Source organism: Sorghum bicolor, chromosome 1, assembly GCF_000003195.3.
Source record: "Sorghum bicolor cultivar BTx623 chromosome 1, Sorghum_bicolor_NCBIv3, whole genome shotgun sequence".
Lineage (NCBI taxonomy): Eukaryota > Viridiplantae > Streptophyta > Magnoliopsida > Poales > Poaceae > Sorghum > Sorghum bicolor.
In genome coordinates this window covers 13,786,392-13,799,667 of record NC_012870.2, presented here as the reverse complement: position 1 = coordinate 13,799,667, position 13,276 = coordinate 13,786,392, and the positions used below count along the sequence as shown (strand labels likewise).

Genomic DNA, 13,276 nt, shown 5'->3' with positions numbered 1-13,276 from the left:
GGCTGCTGCTCCTGCTCCCGCTTGGCCCCAGGCGCCATCTGTATACAGCGTCCACGGCTGATCGACTACCTTCTCCTCGTTTTTGTCCGAAGGTGTCCAATCTGCCATGAAGTCAGCCAGGGCTTGAGATTTGATGGAGGTTCTGGGGACATAGGTGATATCAAACTGTGATAGTTCGGCCGCCCATTTTCCTATACGTCCGGAAGCCTCTTTGTTCCTAAGGATATCACCCAATGGCTGTGAGGTGGGCACTTTAATCTCATGGCTTTGGAAGTAATGCTTGAGCTTCCTTGATGCACACAGGACCGCGTACGCGATTTTTTCTATCTCCGTGTAGTTCAGTTTTGCTCCTGACAGAGCTTCGGATACGTAGTAAACGGGTCTTTGCACCGTTCCCTTAGTACCGCTTGTCTCGTGCACTAGAACACCGCTGACAGCGTGCTCGGAAGCAGCCACATACAGTAGTAGTGGAGTGTCTGGCTCGGGCACTGTTACCACCAGGTTGGTTGCAATGTAATTCTTGAGTTGCCTGAAGGCCTCTGATTGTTCCGGACCCCATTCTGTTTTACCTTCTCCTCTCAGCACTTTGAAGAATGGGAGGCTCCGTTCTGCCGATCTTGATATGAATCTGTTGAGGGCTGCTATTCGGCCGGTCAGTCTTTGCACTTCTTTCTTGTTTGAAGGTTCTGCCATTGACATGATTGCTTTTGTCTTGTCTGGGTTAGCTCTAATTCCTTCGGAGCTGATGATATACCCTAGCATTTTTCCCTTGCTGACTCCAAATACACACTTCTCCGGGTTGAGTTTCAGCCCGGCAGATCTGAGGTTGCCGAAGGTTTCCTGCAGGTCCTTGATATGATCTTCCTTGCGCTTGCTCATGACGACAACATCGTCGACGTAGGCTATGATGTTCCTCTGTAGCTGACTTCCTAGAACCTTCCCCATCATTCTGGAGAAGGTTGCTCCAGCGTTTTTGAGACCTTCTGGCATTCTGGTGTAGCAATACGTGCCGAATGGTGTCGTGAAGCTTGCCTTTCCTTCGTCTTCTTTCTTGAGCCAAATTTGGTGGTAACCAGAGAAACAGTCCAGCAGTGAGAATCTCTGACAACCAGCTGCTTTGTCTACAGAGGTATCTATCCTTGGCAAGGGGAAGGAGTCTTTGACACAAGCCTTGTTGAGATCTGTAAAATCTATGCACATTCTCATTTTGCCATTTTTCTTGGGGACCAAGACCACATTTGCCAACCATTCCGGGTATATGACTTCTCTGATGACCTTTGCGTCCAGGAGTCTTTGTACTTCTGCCTTCGCGGCTAAGGTTCTTTCTTCAGACATTTTCCTCTGTCTCTGCTTCTTTGGCCTCATTCTCGGATCGATGTCCAGCGAATGCTCTATTATGTCTCTGCTGACTCCTTGTAGGTCAGTGGCACTCCAAGCGAAGATATCTTGGTTCTTTTGCAATACGTCTAGCAGTTCGAGTTCTTCCTCTCTACCAAGGGTGGCGGAGATGGTGACCTTCTTATCTGGAACAGCTTCCTGCAGAGGGATACACTTCGTTTCTTCCTGATCAGCCAGGTCTGTTTTCCCCCTTGGCATGTCTGGCGGCTGGGAAGCTTCATGCTGCGCAGAGTCTACGGAGTTTATGTTCCGGAAGGATTTGTAGATTGCTTTTTCTATGTTCCTTGCCTCCTTTTGACTTCCGTGAACCGTTATCACTCCGTGCAGAGCCGGGATTTTCATGCATAGGTATCCCATATGAGCGGCTGCATTGAACTTGTTCAAGAATCCTCGCCCGAATATGGCATTATATGGGTAGTGCAGGTCTACCACATCGAAGGTGACGTACTCTGTTCTTGCGTTCTCTGTCGTGCCGAAGGATACGGGCAAGGCGACCTTTCCCAGAGCATGTATCTGCTTTCCTCCGAACCCAATTAAAGGTGACTCCGAAGGTTGGAGTTGGCTTCTGCTGAGCTTCATTTGGTCGAAGGTTCCAGCAAATATTATGTCTGCGGAACTCCCTGAATCCACTAAGATCCTGCTTACTCCCCAACCCGCAACATTTGTTGTTATGACCAAGGCGTCTGTGTGAGGGTAGCTTTCCAATCTTAGGTCTTCCTCGGTGAAGGTTATTGGGGTTCTGGACCAATCAGTGCATCTCACTGGCCCTTGAACTGCAACGTTGTTGATGAGCCTGAGGTGATCCTTTTTCTGTTTCTTTGTCTGGAACTCCATTGAGGATCCCCCAGCTATTGGTAAGATCATTCCAATTGTGGGCAGGGGTGTATGAGGGCCGATCTGGTTATCAGGGTGGGGTTCGGTTTTTGGTGGTGGTGGGGCTTGGAGTAGCTGTAGCTGGTTTGGGGGAGGAGGTAGTGACTGCTGGTGGGGTTGCGGGGTTTCGACGTACGTGATATGTGGAGGTCGTGGAGGAACATAGTTTGGTGGAAGGTTGTGGTCCGCGGTTTGCTGGGCTGGGCGCCAAGCTGGTAGGAAGCTGGGATAGTAAGCGGAGGCTAGCGCGCTGGGCTGAAGTGGAGCTGGGTGCTGCTGGCTTGAACCTCCGACATATGAATGGTAGAAGGTTGGAGGGAATGTGTGGTTTACTTCCCGAGGCTGAGCAACTGGTATCGGAGGTTGCGGAGCTGACCTACTCTTGATCCTCTCCTGAGTTTCTTTTGCATCTGGGCAATCTCTGGTGGAGTGACCCTTCTCTTCTCCATGGAAGAAACAATACTGTTTCCGTGGTCGCTGACTTTGATTTTTTCGCCATCCCGCATTTCGACCCCCTCTTCCGGCTTGGTTGGGTATGCGTTCCGAGCTCCGCGCCTCCACTGGTGGACGGTTATTTTCCGGCCTGTCATTTTTCGGTTGCTCGATATTCATCATCTGTCCACCAGCCTCTCGCTGTGGCCGGCGTTCATCCTGGCTGAGGTTCTTCTTCTGTGAATTTCTATCATTGCTCTGCCTCTTCTGAGAGTTTTGGTCTTCCAACCTTTTGCGGTAGTCGTTGTCTGACCTGCAATACTTCTCAAACTCGTGGTACAGCTCGTGCATGGATGCTGGCTTTTCTCTGGCCAAATGAGCCGCGAAGGGTCCTATGCGAAGACCCTTGATGGCCGCTTCAATGGCAACCTCCTCCGGCACACCGGGTGCTCTCGCCTTAGTCTGCACGAACCTCTGGAAGTACTCCCGCAGTGCCTCTCCCTGATTCTGGCGACACTGGAACAGGTCCGTGGAGGTTAGTGATTCAACCGCGAATCCCTGGAAGTTCGCTAAAATCTTGTCTCGAAGGTTCTCCCATGAATAGATCGACCCGGGTCTGAGCATCGAGTACCACGCTAAGGCATCTCCCTCGGCTGCGATCACGAAGGATTTTGCCATCACAGTCTCGTTCCCTCCAGCTGAGGCCACGGCTGCCTCGAAACTCATCAGGAATTGGCGCGGATCGGCCTTTCCGCTGAATTTAGGGAGCGTGATTGGTTTGTAGGTTGTTGGCCAAGGCGAGGTCTGCAATCCTTCGGACAGAGGGGAACGAAGGTCCAAAGTGCCCCGCAGCATGCCGCCGTAGTTCGTCGGTTGCACATCTAATGTTGGGCCGGCGCTGTTCAGAACAGCGGGCTGAATTGTCGGCTGAGCTGGAGGTTGCATGCTAAGGATTTCTGCCTGCAGGAGAGAAAGCTGCTGCCTGATCTCGGCCGCTTGCGTCGCGGCTACCGCTGCCTCTTGGCTGGCGGCGTAGGCAGCAGCGATCCGGTCTCGCTCTTGCTGAAGGTTCCGCAATTGCGCTTGAAGCTGCTGGAGCTCTTGCGTGGCCGAGGGCTGCGCCGGGTCTGCGGCGGGAGGAGGTTCCTGGCGTGTTTCCGGCTGCTCGTTCTCTGGCTGCTCGCCCTCAGAACCTTCTCCCTCCACGGTCGCGTACGCGCTCCGCACGGCCCTCCTTGGCCTCCCTCTCCTGGAGGGCTCTCCCCGAGGTCTTGTGGTGCTTGTTCTCTTTCCAGCCATCGTAGGTTATACTCGAGCCCCACGGTGGGCGCCAATGTTGGGAAGGTGCTCCCCGCACTCCCCAGCAGTACGATGAATGGTGAACCCTCTCACTCGGTGCCGTGAGGGGTCTGAGCTCCAACAAGCAATAGGCCCAACAGTGGGTGAATACAGTGAATGCCCTCTCTTATTAATGGCGGTATCACGCCCCTTATATAGGGCCCGGAAACCGATCCAATGACATTTACATAAATGCCCCGTGACGGTGGGGGAATATTCCAGCATATTCTTTCATCGCAGTCTACTGACCCTAATACACCTGCGTAATTTCACATTGCAAACCCTTCGTCCATCCTTTGATTGGGGCCTCAGCAGGTCGGAGGCTTGGATCCTCCGCCCAGTCGCGGATCCTCCGACACTTTGGTGTCGGAGGTTCCGCAGCCCGGCTGGTCGGAGGTTGCTCGACCCGGCCATCCTGGGAGTTCCTCCTTAGCCTGGTCCAGTCGGAGGTTCCTTGGCCTGGCCGCGTTCTCCCGCCATCCTCGGACCCGGGAGGGTCGGAGGTTCCAACCTTTCCTCGCTCGTGGACCTCCGCCGGTGTCTCAGTCCCTGCACACACTTCGCACGACCAGACGAGGAGTCAACATTAGCATTTCGCGTCGAAGGATATCCTCCGACGTTTCAGGCGTCGGAGGTTCCTCAGGTGAAGGATAACCTTCGACGCGAGTCGTCAACATTAGTACTTTCCAGCGAAGGTTATCCTTCGACGCTTCAGGCGTCGGAGGTTCCTTGGATGAAGGATAACCTTCGACGCTACCAGGGGGAAGGATGCAGCTGTTCCCCAACAACCCTAATAGTATCAAGTTCATATTACAATAGCTAAAAGCCATGATCTAAATTATTGGTGAAAGATTATAAAATTTGACTCTTAACGTAAGTGAAATGTCTTATGAACTGAACCAGAGGGAGTATGAGCTAAGCTTAGACTATCAAGTTTCGTGTAGTGAAACTTATTATCGATACGGGTTTATGTAACAAAAATCACCCTTCAGCTCCCCTATTCATTCTATTAGTTTCAATTAGTTAAAATCAAAATTAGTTAGACTCATTAAATTGTGAAATGTGTACTTAGACTCTATTTTGCGTAGCTCCGCTTCACTAGTGATTTTTCTTGTTCTAACTCTGTGACTAGCTCTTTTAGTAGAGCTGAAACTATTTTGGTGAAGCATTTGGCAAAATAGTTCTACATGTAGTGCTCTCATATAATCCCACATAGGGGGCACAAAGCGAGTGGAAATGAGAGAAACATCTATTTTTAGCTTTATTCCAATCAACCCCTTAGAGCAACTCCAGCAGTAGTTTCAAAAACTAGGCCCCTACTTTTAATTTGGGTGCTCCCCCTACTTCTTGGGGCTCAACTTTTTTGCTTCAACTCCAACAGTAGCACCCAAATTTGGGCCCCCAAATCTATTCCAGAGAGAATGACACAAGGGACCCACTCGTCAATGTCTTTTTATTCTTCCTCTTTCTTCTTCTTTTGGACCTGGACACAATTAGAGCATTGAGCCGGTTACCGTAGGGTGTCATGCACATGCAAAGGTAGAGAGAGAGGGAGCATGCGCTGGGGCTATGACACGCGATGGAGGATGGGGGCTGCCCTGTTGGGCCAACAGGAATGGGGTCTGGAGGAGAAATATGGGTGCCCAGCCAAATATGGGGTCTGGAGTAGGGGCACTGCTGGAGTATTGTTTTTAGACTGAGCACCCATATTTAGCTATTGGGGCTTGAGTAGGGGTCCTGCTGGAGTTGCTCTTATGAGAGCATGTTTTAAGAAACTTTACATGTATAATAGTTTAAAAAGTACTCATTTGATAAAACAACTTCAAACAACTTGTGAAAGTGTTGGAGAAGTCGTGCCAAGACCTTATTTTGAGAGAGATGGAGATAGAGAGAGAGAGTCAACACTATGTAATTACTCGGTTCCAAATTAAGTTGCTTTGACTTTTCTAATGCATTCATTTTGCTATGCATCTAGATATAACATATGTCTAGATACATAGCAAATCTTATTTAAACGACTTATAATTTAGAATTGAAAAAGTAATTAAAAAAATAAAAAAGCACCATTAATATCTAAACTGTTGGGTCACATCTAACCTAATTTAACTCGAGAAGGAAAACATCCAAAACAATCGGCAAAGCTACTGTAGTTCAAATGAGAGTTTTTTTTGAATTACAGTACATACCTATAAAAGCGTGCAAACATTATCCCTATGAGCACGAGAAAGGGGGCATGCATGTATTGCTGAAAGAACAATTCACTACGAGGAGGAACATCGCCTACCACCGAAAGAACAACACCTTTAAATCTTGAATAAATCTAAAAAAATTGACTTGCCATAGGCACCTTAATATTAAAGGTCGAAGAAACAACATCGTTAAATTATAGAATAAATCTAGATAAATATGAGCAACCATATTAAACCAAAACTTGATCTGGCTTTATTAACCCAACTAGTTGAGGTGGAATGGGTCCCAAAAAATCAGTTCCTAAAATCTGTATGAGTTAAGGCCTTGTTTAGTTCTATTTTTTTTAAAACCGACACTGTAGCAATTTTGTTTGTATTTAACAAATATTGTCCAATCATAGGCTAACTAGGTTTAAAAAATCCGTCTCGTAAACTACAGGTAAACTGTACAATGAAATATTATTTTTATGTGTATTTAATGATCCATGCATACGCCGCAAGATTCGATGTGACAGGAAATCTGATTTTTTTTTGCAAATTTTTTTGGAAACTAAACAAGGCCTAAACTTTTTTTAAGTTTGACTAACTTTATAGAAAAAAGTAACGTACTTATGACATAAAATATATATTTATAAAAATATATTTTATGATAAATTTAAGGATTAAGTCTACTTTTAGCCCCTCAACTATTGGCCGAGTTTAATTTTAGCCCACAACTACAAAACCGTCTGCTATCAAAACCGGTCACTTTTAGTACCCGGAGAGAGGACAGAGCGGTTTTGAGCAACTTTGAGCGGTTTTTTCTTTTTCTTTGATATTAATTTGATAATTTTAGTATTTTTTTAAAAAAATAGTTAAAATTAAAAAAAATAATTTAAAACAATTTTAGAAATTAACTTTTTGTGGACGAAGTATTAAAAAATTAGTTAAAACTAAAAAATTTAATTTAAAAATTTTTTAGAAATTAACATTTTGTGGACGAAGTACTCCCTCTATATCCATAAAACAAGTCGTTTTGGACAAGGTTTGGGTCAAACATTGGAAATATAAACCATATAAATAGATTTGTCTTGAAAAATACTTTTATAAAAATATATCTATACCACTTTTTGATAAATATTTTTATAAAAAAGTCAAAGTTAGACTTTGGAGACCGTGCCATTGTCCAAAACTACTTGGGCCTTGTTTAGTTTCGAATTTTTTTTTTGGATTTCGGTACTGTAGTATTTTCGTTTTTATTGACAAACATTGTCTAATCATAGACTAACTAGACTCAAAAGATTCATCTTGTGATTTTATAGGTAAACTGTGCAATTAGTTTATTTTTGTCTATATTTAATACTTCATGCATATGGCGCAAGATTCGATGTAATATGGAATTTTGAAAAGTTTTTGTTTTTTTTGGTAAACTAAACAAGGCCTTATACGGAGTGAGTAAGTATCTACTAATCTTCAATTTCCACCCTGTCATCTAAGGCCTTGTTTACTTCTACTCAAAAACCCAAATTTTTTCAAAATTCTCCATCACATCAAATCTTTAGACGCATGCATGGAGTATTAAATATAGACGAAAATAAAAACTAATTGCACAGTTTGGTCGGAATTGACGAGACGAATCTTTTGAGCCTAGTTAGTGAATAGTTAGACAATAATTAACACAAACAAACGAAAGTGCTACAGTGTCATAAAATTCTTTCCCTCAGGAACTAAACAAGGCCTAAAAACAAAGATCTACCAACCAATGGCCACTCATTAATAGCCATTAGTTGTTTACTCGAGTGTTTTCCTCATACATTGAACACAAGAAACTGTCACACACCAAACTGTGCAAACCAAACACCAAGAGACTCTTCCGACTCTTGGGCTTCCTTTTCTTCCCTTATCTGAGGGCTTCTCATAGTCATTCTCTTTGCAAAAAAACATTTCTCTGAGAGTAGGTTTTTCTCTGCATCCCTATCATCTTGGTGGGGCTTCTCCGCGAAGGTAAGGGGCATCTCGCCTTTCTTTTGAGCAGTAAAGAAGTTTGAGAGCCATGAGCCACTCTGATTTCTTTATTGCTAGTTTCGACTGGTTTTCAGGATGCGCAGAACTGCATTATGCTGCAGTGCGCCATTTTTTTGTTTTTGTATATGGTAAAGTTTATTTTGCGGCATGTGCCCTCACCCTTTTACACATTAGATTTGCTTTGAGATGTGTTCATTTCTCGAAGCGAATCTAATAGATAAGAGAGTGAGAGCATTTGCTCTTAAGGAAAAAAAAACCCGCCTTCGTTTGTACTCTAGATTGCAGTTGTTAGGGTGCTAGATTCTTGTATTTTAGGGTAACACGCAAGTTTTTTTTTTGAAACAGGGTAATTGTTTTCTCGAATGAACCGTAAGCAACAATCCTACCGCTGTAATTTCAAGGGGCAAGATGGCATCTTTTAGGAAGCCAATTTTTCTATTTTTTTTATACGGGGTCAATATATTGTTCTGCATGCTCTACAGCAGAGCAGAGCTTCTTTTCTGATTAAAAATGTATATGATGTAATGCAATTCGAATTACAGTTGTCATGGCTAGAAGTGGTGGTTCTCGGACTCGAATGAAGAAACCTTGTGATTGCTGCAAAAGGTACTTGGACCATTTGGAACAAAAGAATCAAAGTTTAAGCTGCTTCCTAGGGCATATGACTGCCAATTTTAAACATAGCATGGTAAGCCTTTGAAAGTTTTTTCTTTCTCTCCTTGCATTTTGATTGATCTGTTGGAATAAGTAAGTGGATTCTGGCTTTCATACTTTGATAAGCTTCATTACGGGCCAGTCATAACTGCTAATTGAACAGATTGCAAATGAAAAACACGCCTTCGCGTGGTCTCAAAAAAAAAATTGAACAGATTGCAAACTGCTTGTTGTGAATGTTTTTAGACATTCAGTGAGTTTTTATGCAGCTCCCGTATTTTTTTTCCTTCAGAACTAGTTTATATGATATTGCTCTTCTCCACAACCTTTTCTATTGTGAATTTTTTACATGGCATGAGATTCTGATGCCGTATCTGCTAGTTTGCAGTGTGAACAATCTGCATTCATGACATTGCTCCATATATTTTCTGATACTCTGTTAGGTTTTGCAATTTCTCTGTTTACATCACTACGTTTTTGCTGTTACTACAGGTAGTGCCAAACAGATTTGCGAAGCAGTTTGGAGGAAGGTTGTCAGGAACCATCAAATTAGAATCCCCTAATGGCAATCTGTACGACGTTGAAGTTTCAGAGCACTTAAATAAGTTGATGCTCGGACATGGATGGGAGGCATTTGTTGATGCAAATCACATAGAAGAGAATGACTTCTTGATCTTTCGTCACATTGAGAAATCTCATTTTGAGGTTATGATCTTCGATACTGATGGCTGTGAGAAAGTCTTTTCTTGTGCTGGCCTAAGGAACACCCCATGTGTTCAAGAACGAAGTGTAGATTCTGTTGGTATTTCAAGCAGCTCTTGTCATGATACCACAGAATCATCTGGAAGTGAAAGGTTCGCAAGGTCTGAGAAGAGTGGATCCAGTAACCATGGAAAGACCGAAAATATGGCTACAACATCCTCATCATCTGAGGAGTCAGGTATACCGTTAAGCCTTGATTAAGTTAGCCACATATTTGCCTTGAGTGTCTACATATGGTACCTCAAGTCTCAATACCATTCAATTTTGGCCTCCCAGCCTATTTCTGGTAGCTTTCAAGTGATGTGGAAATGCTTTTCCATGCAAGTTGGTATTTTCTGCCACCTAGGAAAGCGGCGGCCATGGAAAGAGAGAATGAAGATAATAACATAGCTTTGGAGAGCAAAATGTCTGTTGTGTTTTGCTGTTTGTGGGTGTGCGTTGAGTTGGGTTGAGTTTTGTAAGTGTGTTGGGCTCTTGCACCCTATTTCTTCTTATATTGATGCGCAGATCTCCTGCGTTTTCCGAAAAAAAAAAGTCCCAGACAGTCAGCATGGTCTAGTTGGCAGAAAAAAAAAACAATTTGGAGGGGAAAACCATGCCACATAACTCCAAAACCACAAAAAAAGTAGCTCGAGGTCAAAATCGAATAATACTGATAGTTGGGGTTTTAGATTTAAATGGTCTTGGAGTTAAGGGTGAAATTAGACAGACACAAGAGTTGAGAGACCAAATTTAAGCTATTCCTTTTTTTATGGTGTAAAATCTATTTGTAGGAGAACATGTTTCATGGAAGAGTGACATGGAAGAAACTTCTGATGGATCTCCAAACAGCAAGGATTCTGGAGGTCCTGCTGAGCCTTCCTACATTTTACCAGGCATGAGCGGTCTATCTCGATCCCAAAAGAAGATTATTGAGGCGAAAGTGAGAGCCATCAAATCTGAAGTTCCCATTTACATAGCAATAATGAGGAAGACCAATGCTGCTGTCTCTAAGCTTGTAAGTTCAATGCTTCTCCAAATGCTAAAACTACTACTATATATTTTTGTTCTCCAGATTGTGGTTTTTTATCATGTGTTAGTGAACATGTTTCTTGTCTGAATTCCAAGCTATTCGCCCACTTTCATATCAACTAAGTATTTGCTACTACACCACATAAATGGCATATACTCCCTCCGTCCCTGAAAGAATAGATTTCTAGCAAGTTTCAGACAGATTAGCATAGCTGCCAAATGACCAAGTTACCCTTAATTAATATGAGTTTCACCATTAAGATGCACAGGAATCACTGCTTTGGGCTACGAGCTGTTCACGTCATTGGATGCTAGAGAGACGAGGCGTGTGCGTCTTGGATGCCACGATGAATACGAGGCGAGCAGTGGGGACCATATATCCTAGAAATTGATTTATTTGGGGACAAATTTTTAGGCCAGAAATCTATTCTTTCAGGGACGGACGAACCCTTGGAATCAGTTCCTTTGGACAATGTCAGACAGACAGACATTGTGATGTATACATGTTTCTGTTTCTAACTACCAATCTTGTAACGTATCAGGAATTCGGCACAAAATATGCTGCTGCTCATCTTCCAGCTAGCGAGCAGACCATGGTGCTCCAGTGCAAGAGGAAGATCTGGGAGGCCAGGATGAAGGTTACTAGTGGCCACAGGAGGTTTCTGGGGAGAGGCTGGACGACATTTGTTCGTGACAATGGTCTGCGAGTCGGTGACCTCTGTCTGTTTGAACTGAAGAATGAGAGGAAGCTTATCATGGAGGTCCATATCATCTCCAGGGAGCAGTTTTAGCTTGAGAAAGAAGGAGATTTGTGTCCTGTGATCCTGTCTGCTAGTACCTCCTGGGTTATTTTGCTTGTTTTTTTTTTTTGTTATCTTGAACTTAAAACCATGGTGTGGTTAATCTCCGAACGTGCTGGCCAATTCTCTGATGGCCACCCTGGGAGGTCCTAATAACTATGAACAGTTTCTCGTGTTGACAGACCCTTTTAGCAAGCCCGATATATATAGGACTTATTATGGTAATTGGTAAACCAATGACACCGGTCTTTTATATGATGCGAGATGGCATTGCTTGTGTTTATAACAGCTTGACCACCTGCGCTCGCATGTTGTATGAATTGATGGGAATATTTTCTTAGAACCTTAAAATAATTCCTGAAAGTATTTTTTAGACACAAAAGTGAACAGTAAACGGTAACCTCCAACCCTTTGTGGCTGTGTGCATCCAACAACAGCCAGTGTAAACCGGAATTCCTAAACAGGGTTATTTAGATTCATAATTAGGCAAAAAACTTTATTCCTAGACTATCACATGCATAATCTCTGTCTCTACCTAATATTAAAGAGCGATGCACCATGTTCTGTGTTTGTGACCTAGGTTCACTATGCTTATACGAGTTGGAACGACTAACACGTGGAGAGCTCTAAAGAATGGGGGTGACGTGGCCTGACAAGAAGCTAGGAAAATAGGATAGTGTTTCTCCAATTTAGGTATAGAAGACAAGAAAAAAGTTTTAGAAATTATGAATACAAAATATGAATAAAAGGATAGTAATTTATTTGTGATGGAAATGTTTCAACAAAGAGATAGATAGCGTTATATAAATATGTAGTATTTTGCTTTTGGTGGATTTTAGTTTTAGGAATTTTCTCAATACCGAAAGTGCTTGAAATAAATATCTGTGTAGAACTCCGGGTGTACATACCAGTTTCGGGGTTCTCGGACCAGTGGGGTCAGCTAGTGGGCTACGATTGTTTATGGACCGGTGGCGTTCAAGTACGGCGGTACGCGGCCGAACCTCACCGGATTGCTCGCCATGCGTCGATCTTGGCGGGCTTCGACCCCTGACCAGAGGAGGGCTCGCTGCCAAAATCCGCAGGTCCGATTGGATTGGACCAGATGGATGGGATCGTACATTCGTATCTTTTTGTCAGACCTGATGGTGCATATATCATATTATTGCGCAGGTAATCTGCCGAAATATTCTGAAGCATCAATGTTCTTCTAGATTCCTGACTCCCGACATCAGTGAGCATTCATATTCTGAGCTTTTGGGTTCCTCCCACTTCTCTCCGCATAAATGGCCAGTCTGGAGCAAAGATTGGATACAGGTATGTATAAGCAGTAGTAGTAAACCTAGGCAATATTACCATTTAATTTTTTTCAAGTTGTTTAATCTGGGCTACTGTATAATACAATCCTAGTGATGCGGAATCTGTTACCTAATTATAAGTACATATTCCATTTCATTATTAAACTGTCTAATTAGTTATTCCTTTCATCTATATTTAATGCTTTATGCATGTGTTCAAAGATTCGATGTGATGGGGAATCTTGTAAAGTTTTGGAATTTTGTTTTGTATCTAAACAAGGCCTAAGAAAAAGTATATGCTCCTTTTTCAGAGAGGACATGGTGGCAGCTTCTGTAGATTCCCTGCCATAATTCACTGAATTGTCATTCCATCAAGTCTGTCCAAAAGAGAGAAGACGATCACCTCTGCATCCAGCACATGCTTTTACCACTGTATCCATGCAACGGTGATGCCTGGTTTCATGGCTTGTGCGTATGTGTGTATATAAGTGTGTATCAGTAGCTCTGAGGCTGTCACCAT

At 43.6% G+C, this 13,276-nt stretch overlaps 1 protein-coding gene across 2 annotated transcripts; it reads left to right on the top strand.

Annotated features, from left to right (window-relative positions):
• LOC8062506 (putative B3 domain-containing protein Os03g0619850) lies at positions 8,070 to 11,719 on the top strand. 2 transcript variants are annotated; one of them, XM_021451843.1, is made up of 6 exons: positions 8,070 to 8,213; positions 8,580 to 8,603; positions 8,777 to 8,922; positions 9,381 to 9,828; positions 10,424 to 10,647; positions 11,204 to 11,719. In XM_021451843.1, exons 2-6 carry the CDS (start codon positions 8,597 to 8,599, stop codon positions 11,450 to 11,452), a joined length of 1,074 nt encoding a protein of 357 aa, XP_021307518.1. In that variant the 5' UTR covers positions 8,070 to 8,213; positions 8,580 to 8,596; the 3' UTR covers positions 11,453 to 11,719. The 2 variants fall into 2 exon arrangements, with proteins under 2 accessions (XP_021307518.1, XP_002466814.1); XM_002466769.2 differs by lacking the exon at positions 8,580 to 8,603.

Coding starts and splice junctions, on each gene's coding strand:
- LOC8062506 (XM_021451843.1), top strand. Junction 8,923..9,380: donor CCAATTTTAAACATAGCATG/GTAAGCCTTTGA, acceptor CTGTTACTACAG/GTAGTGCCAAACAGATTTGC. Junction 10,648..11,203: donor ATGCTGCTGTCTCTAAGCTT/GTAAGTTCAATG, acceptor GTAACGTATCAG/GAATTCGGCACAAAATATGC.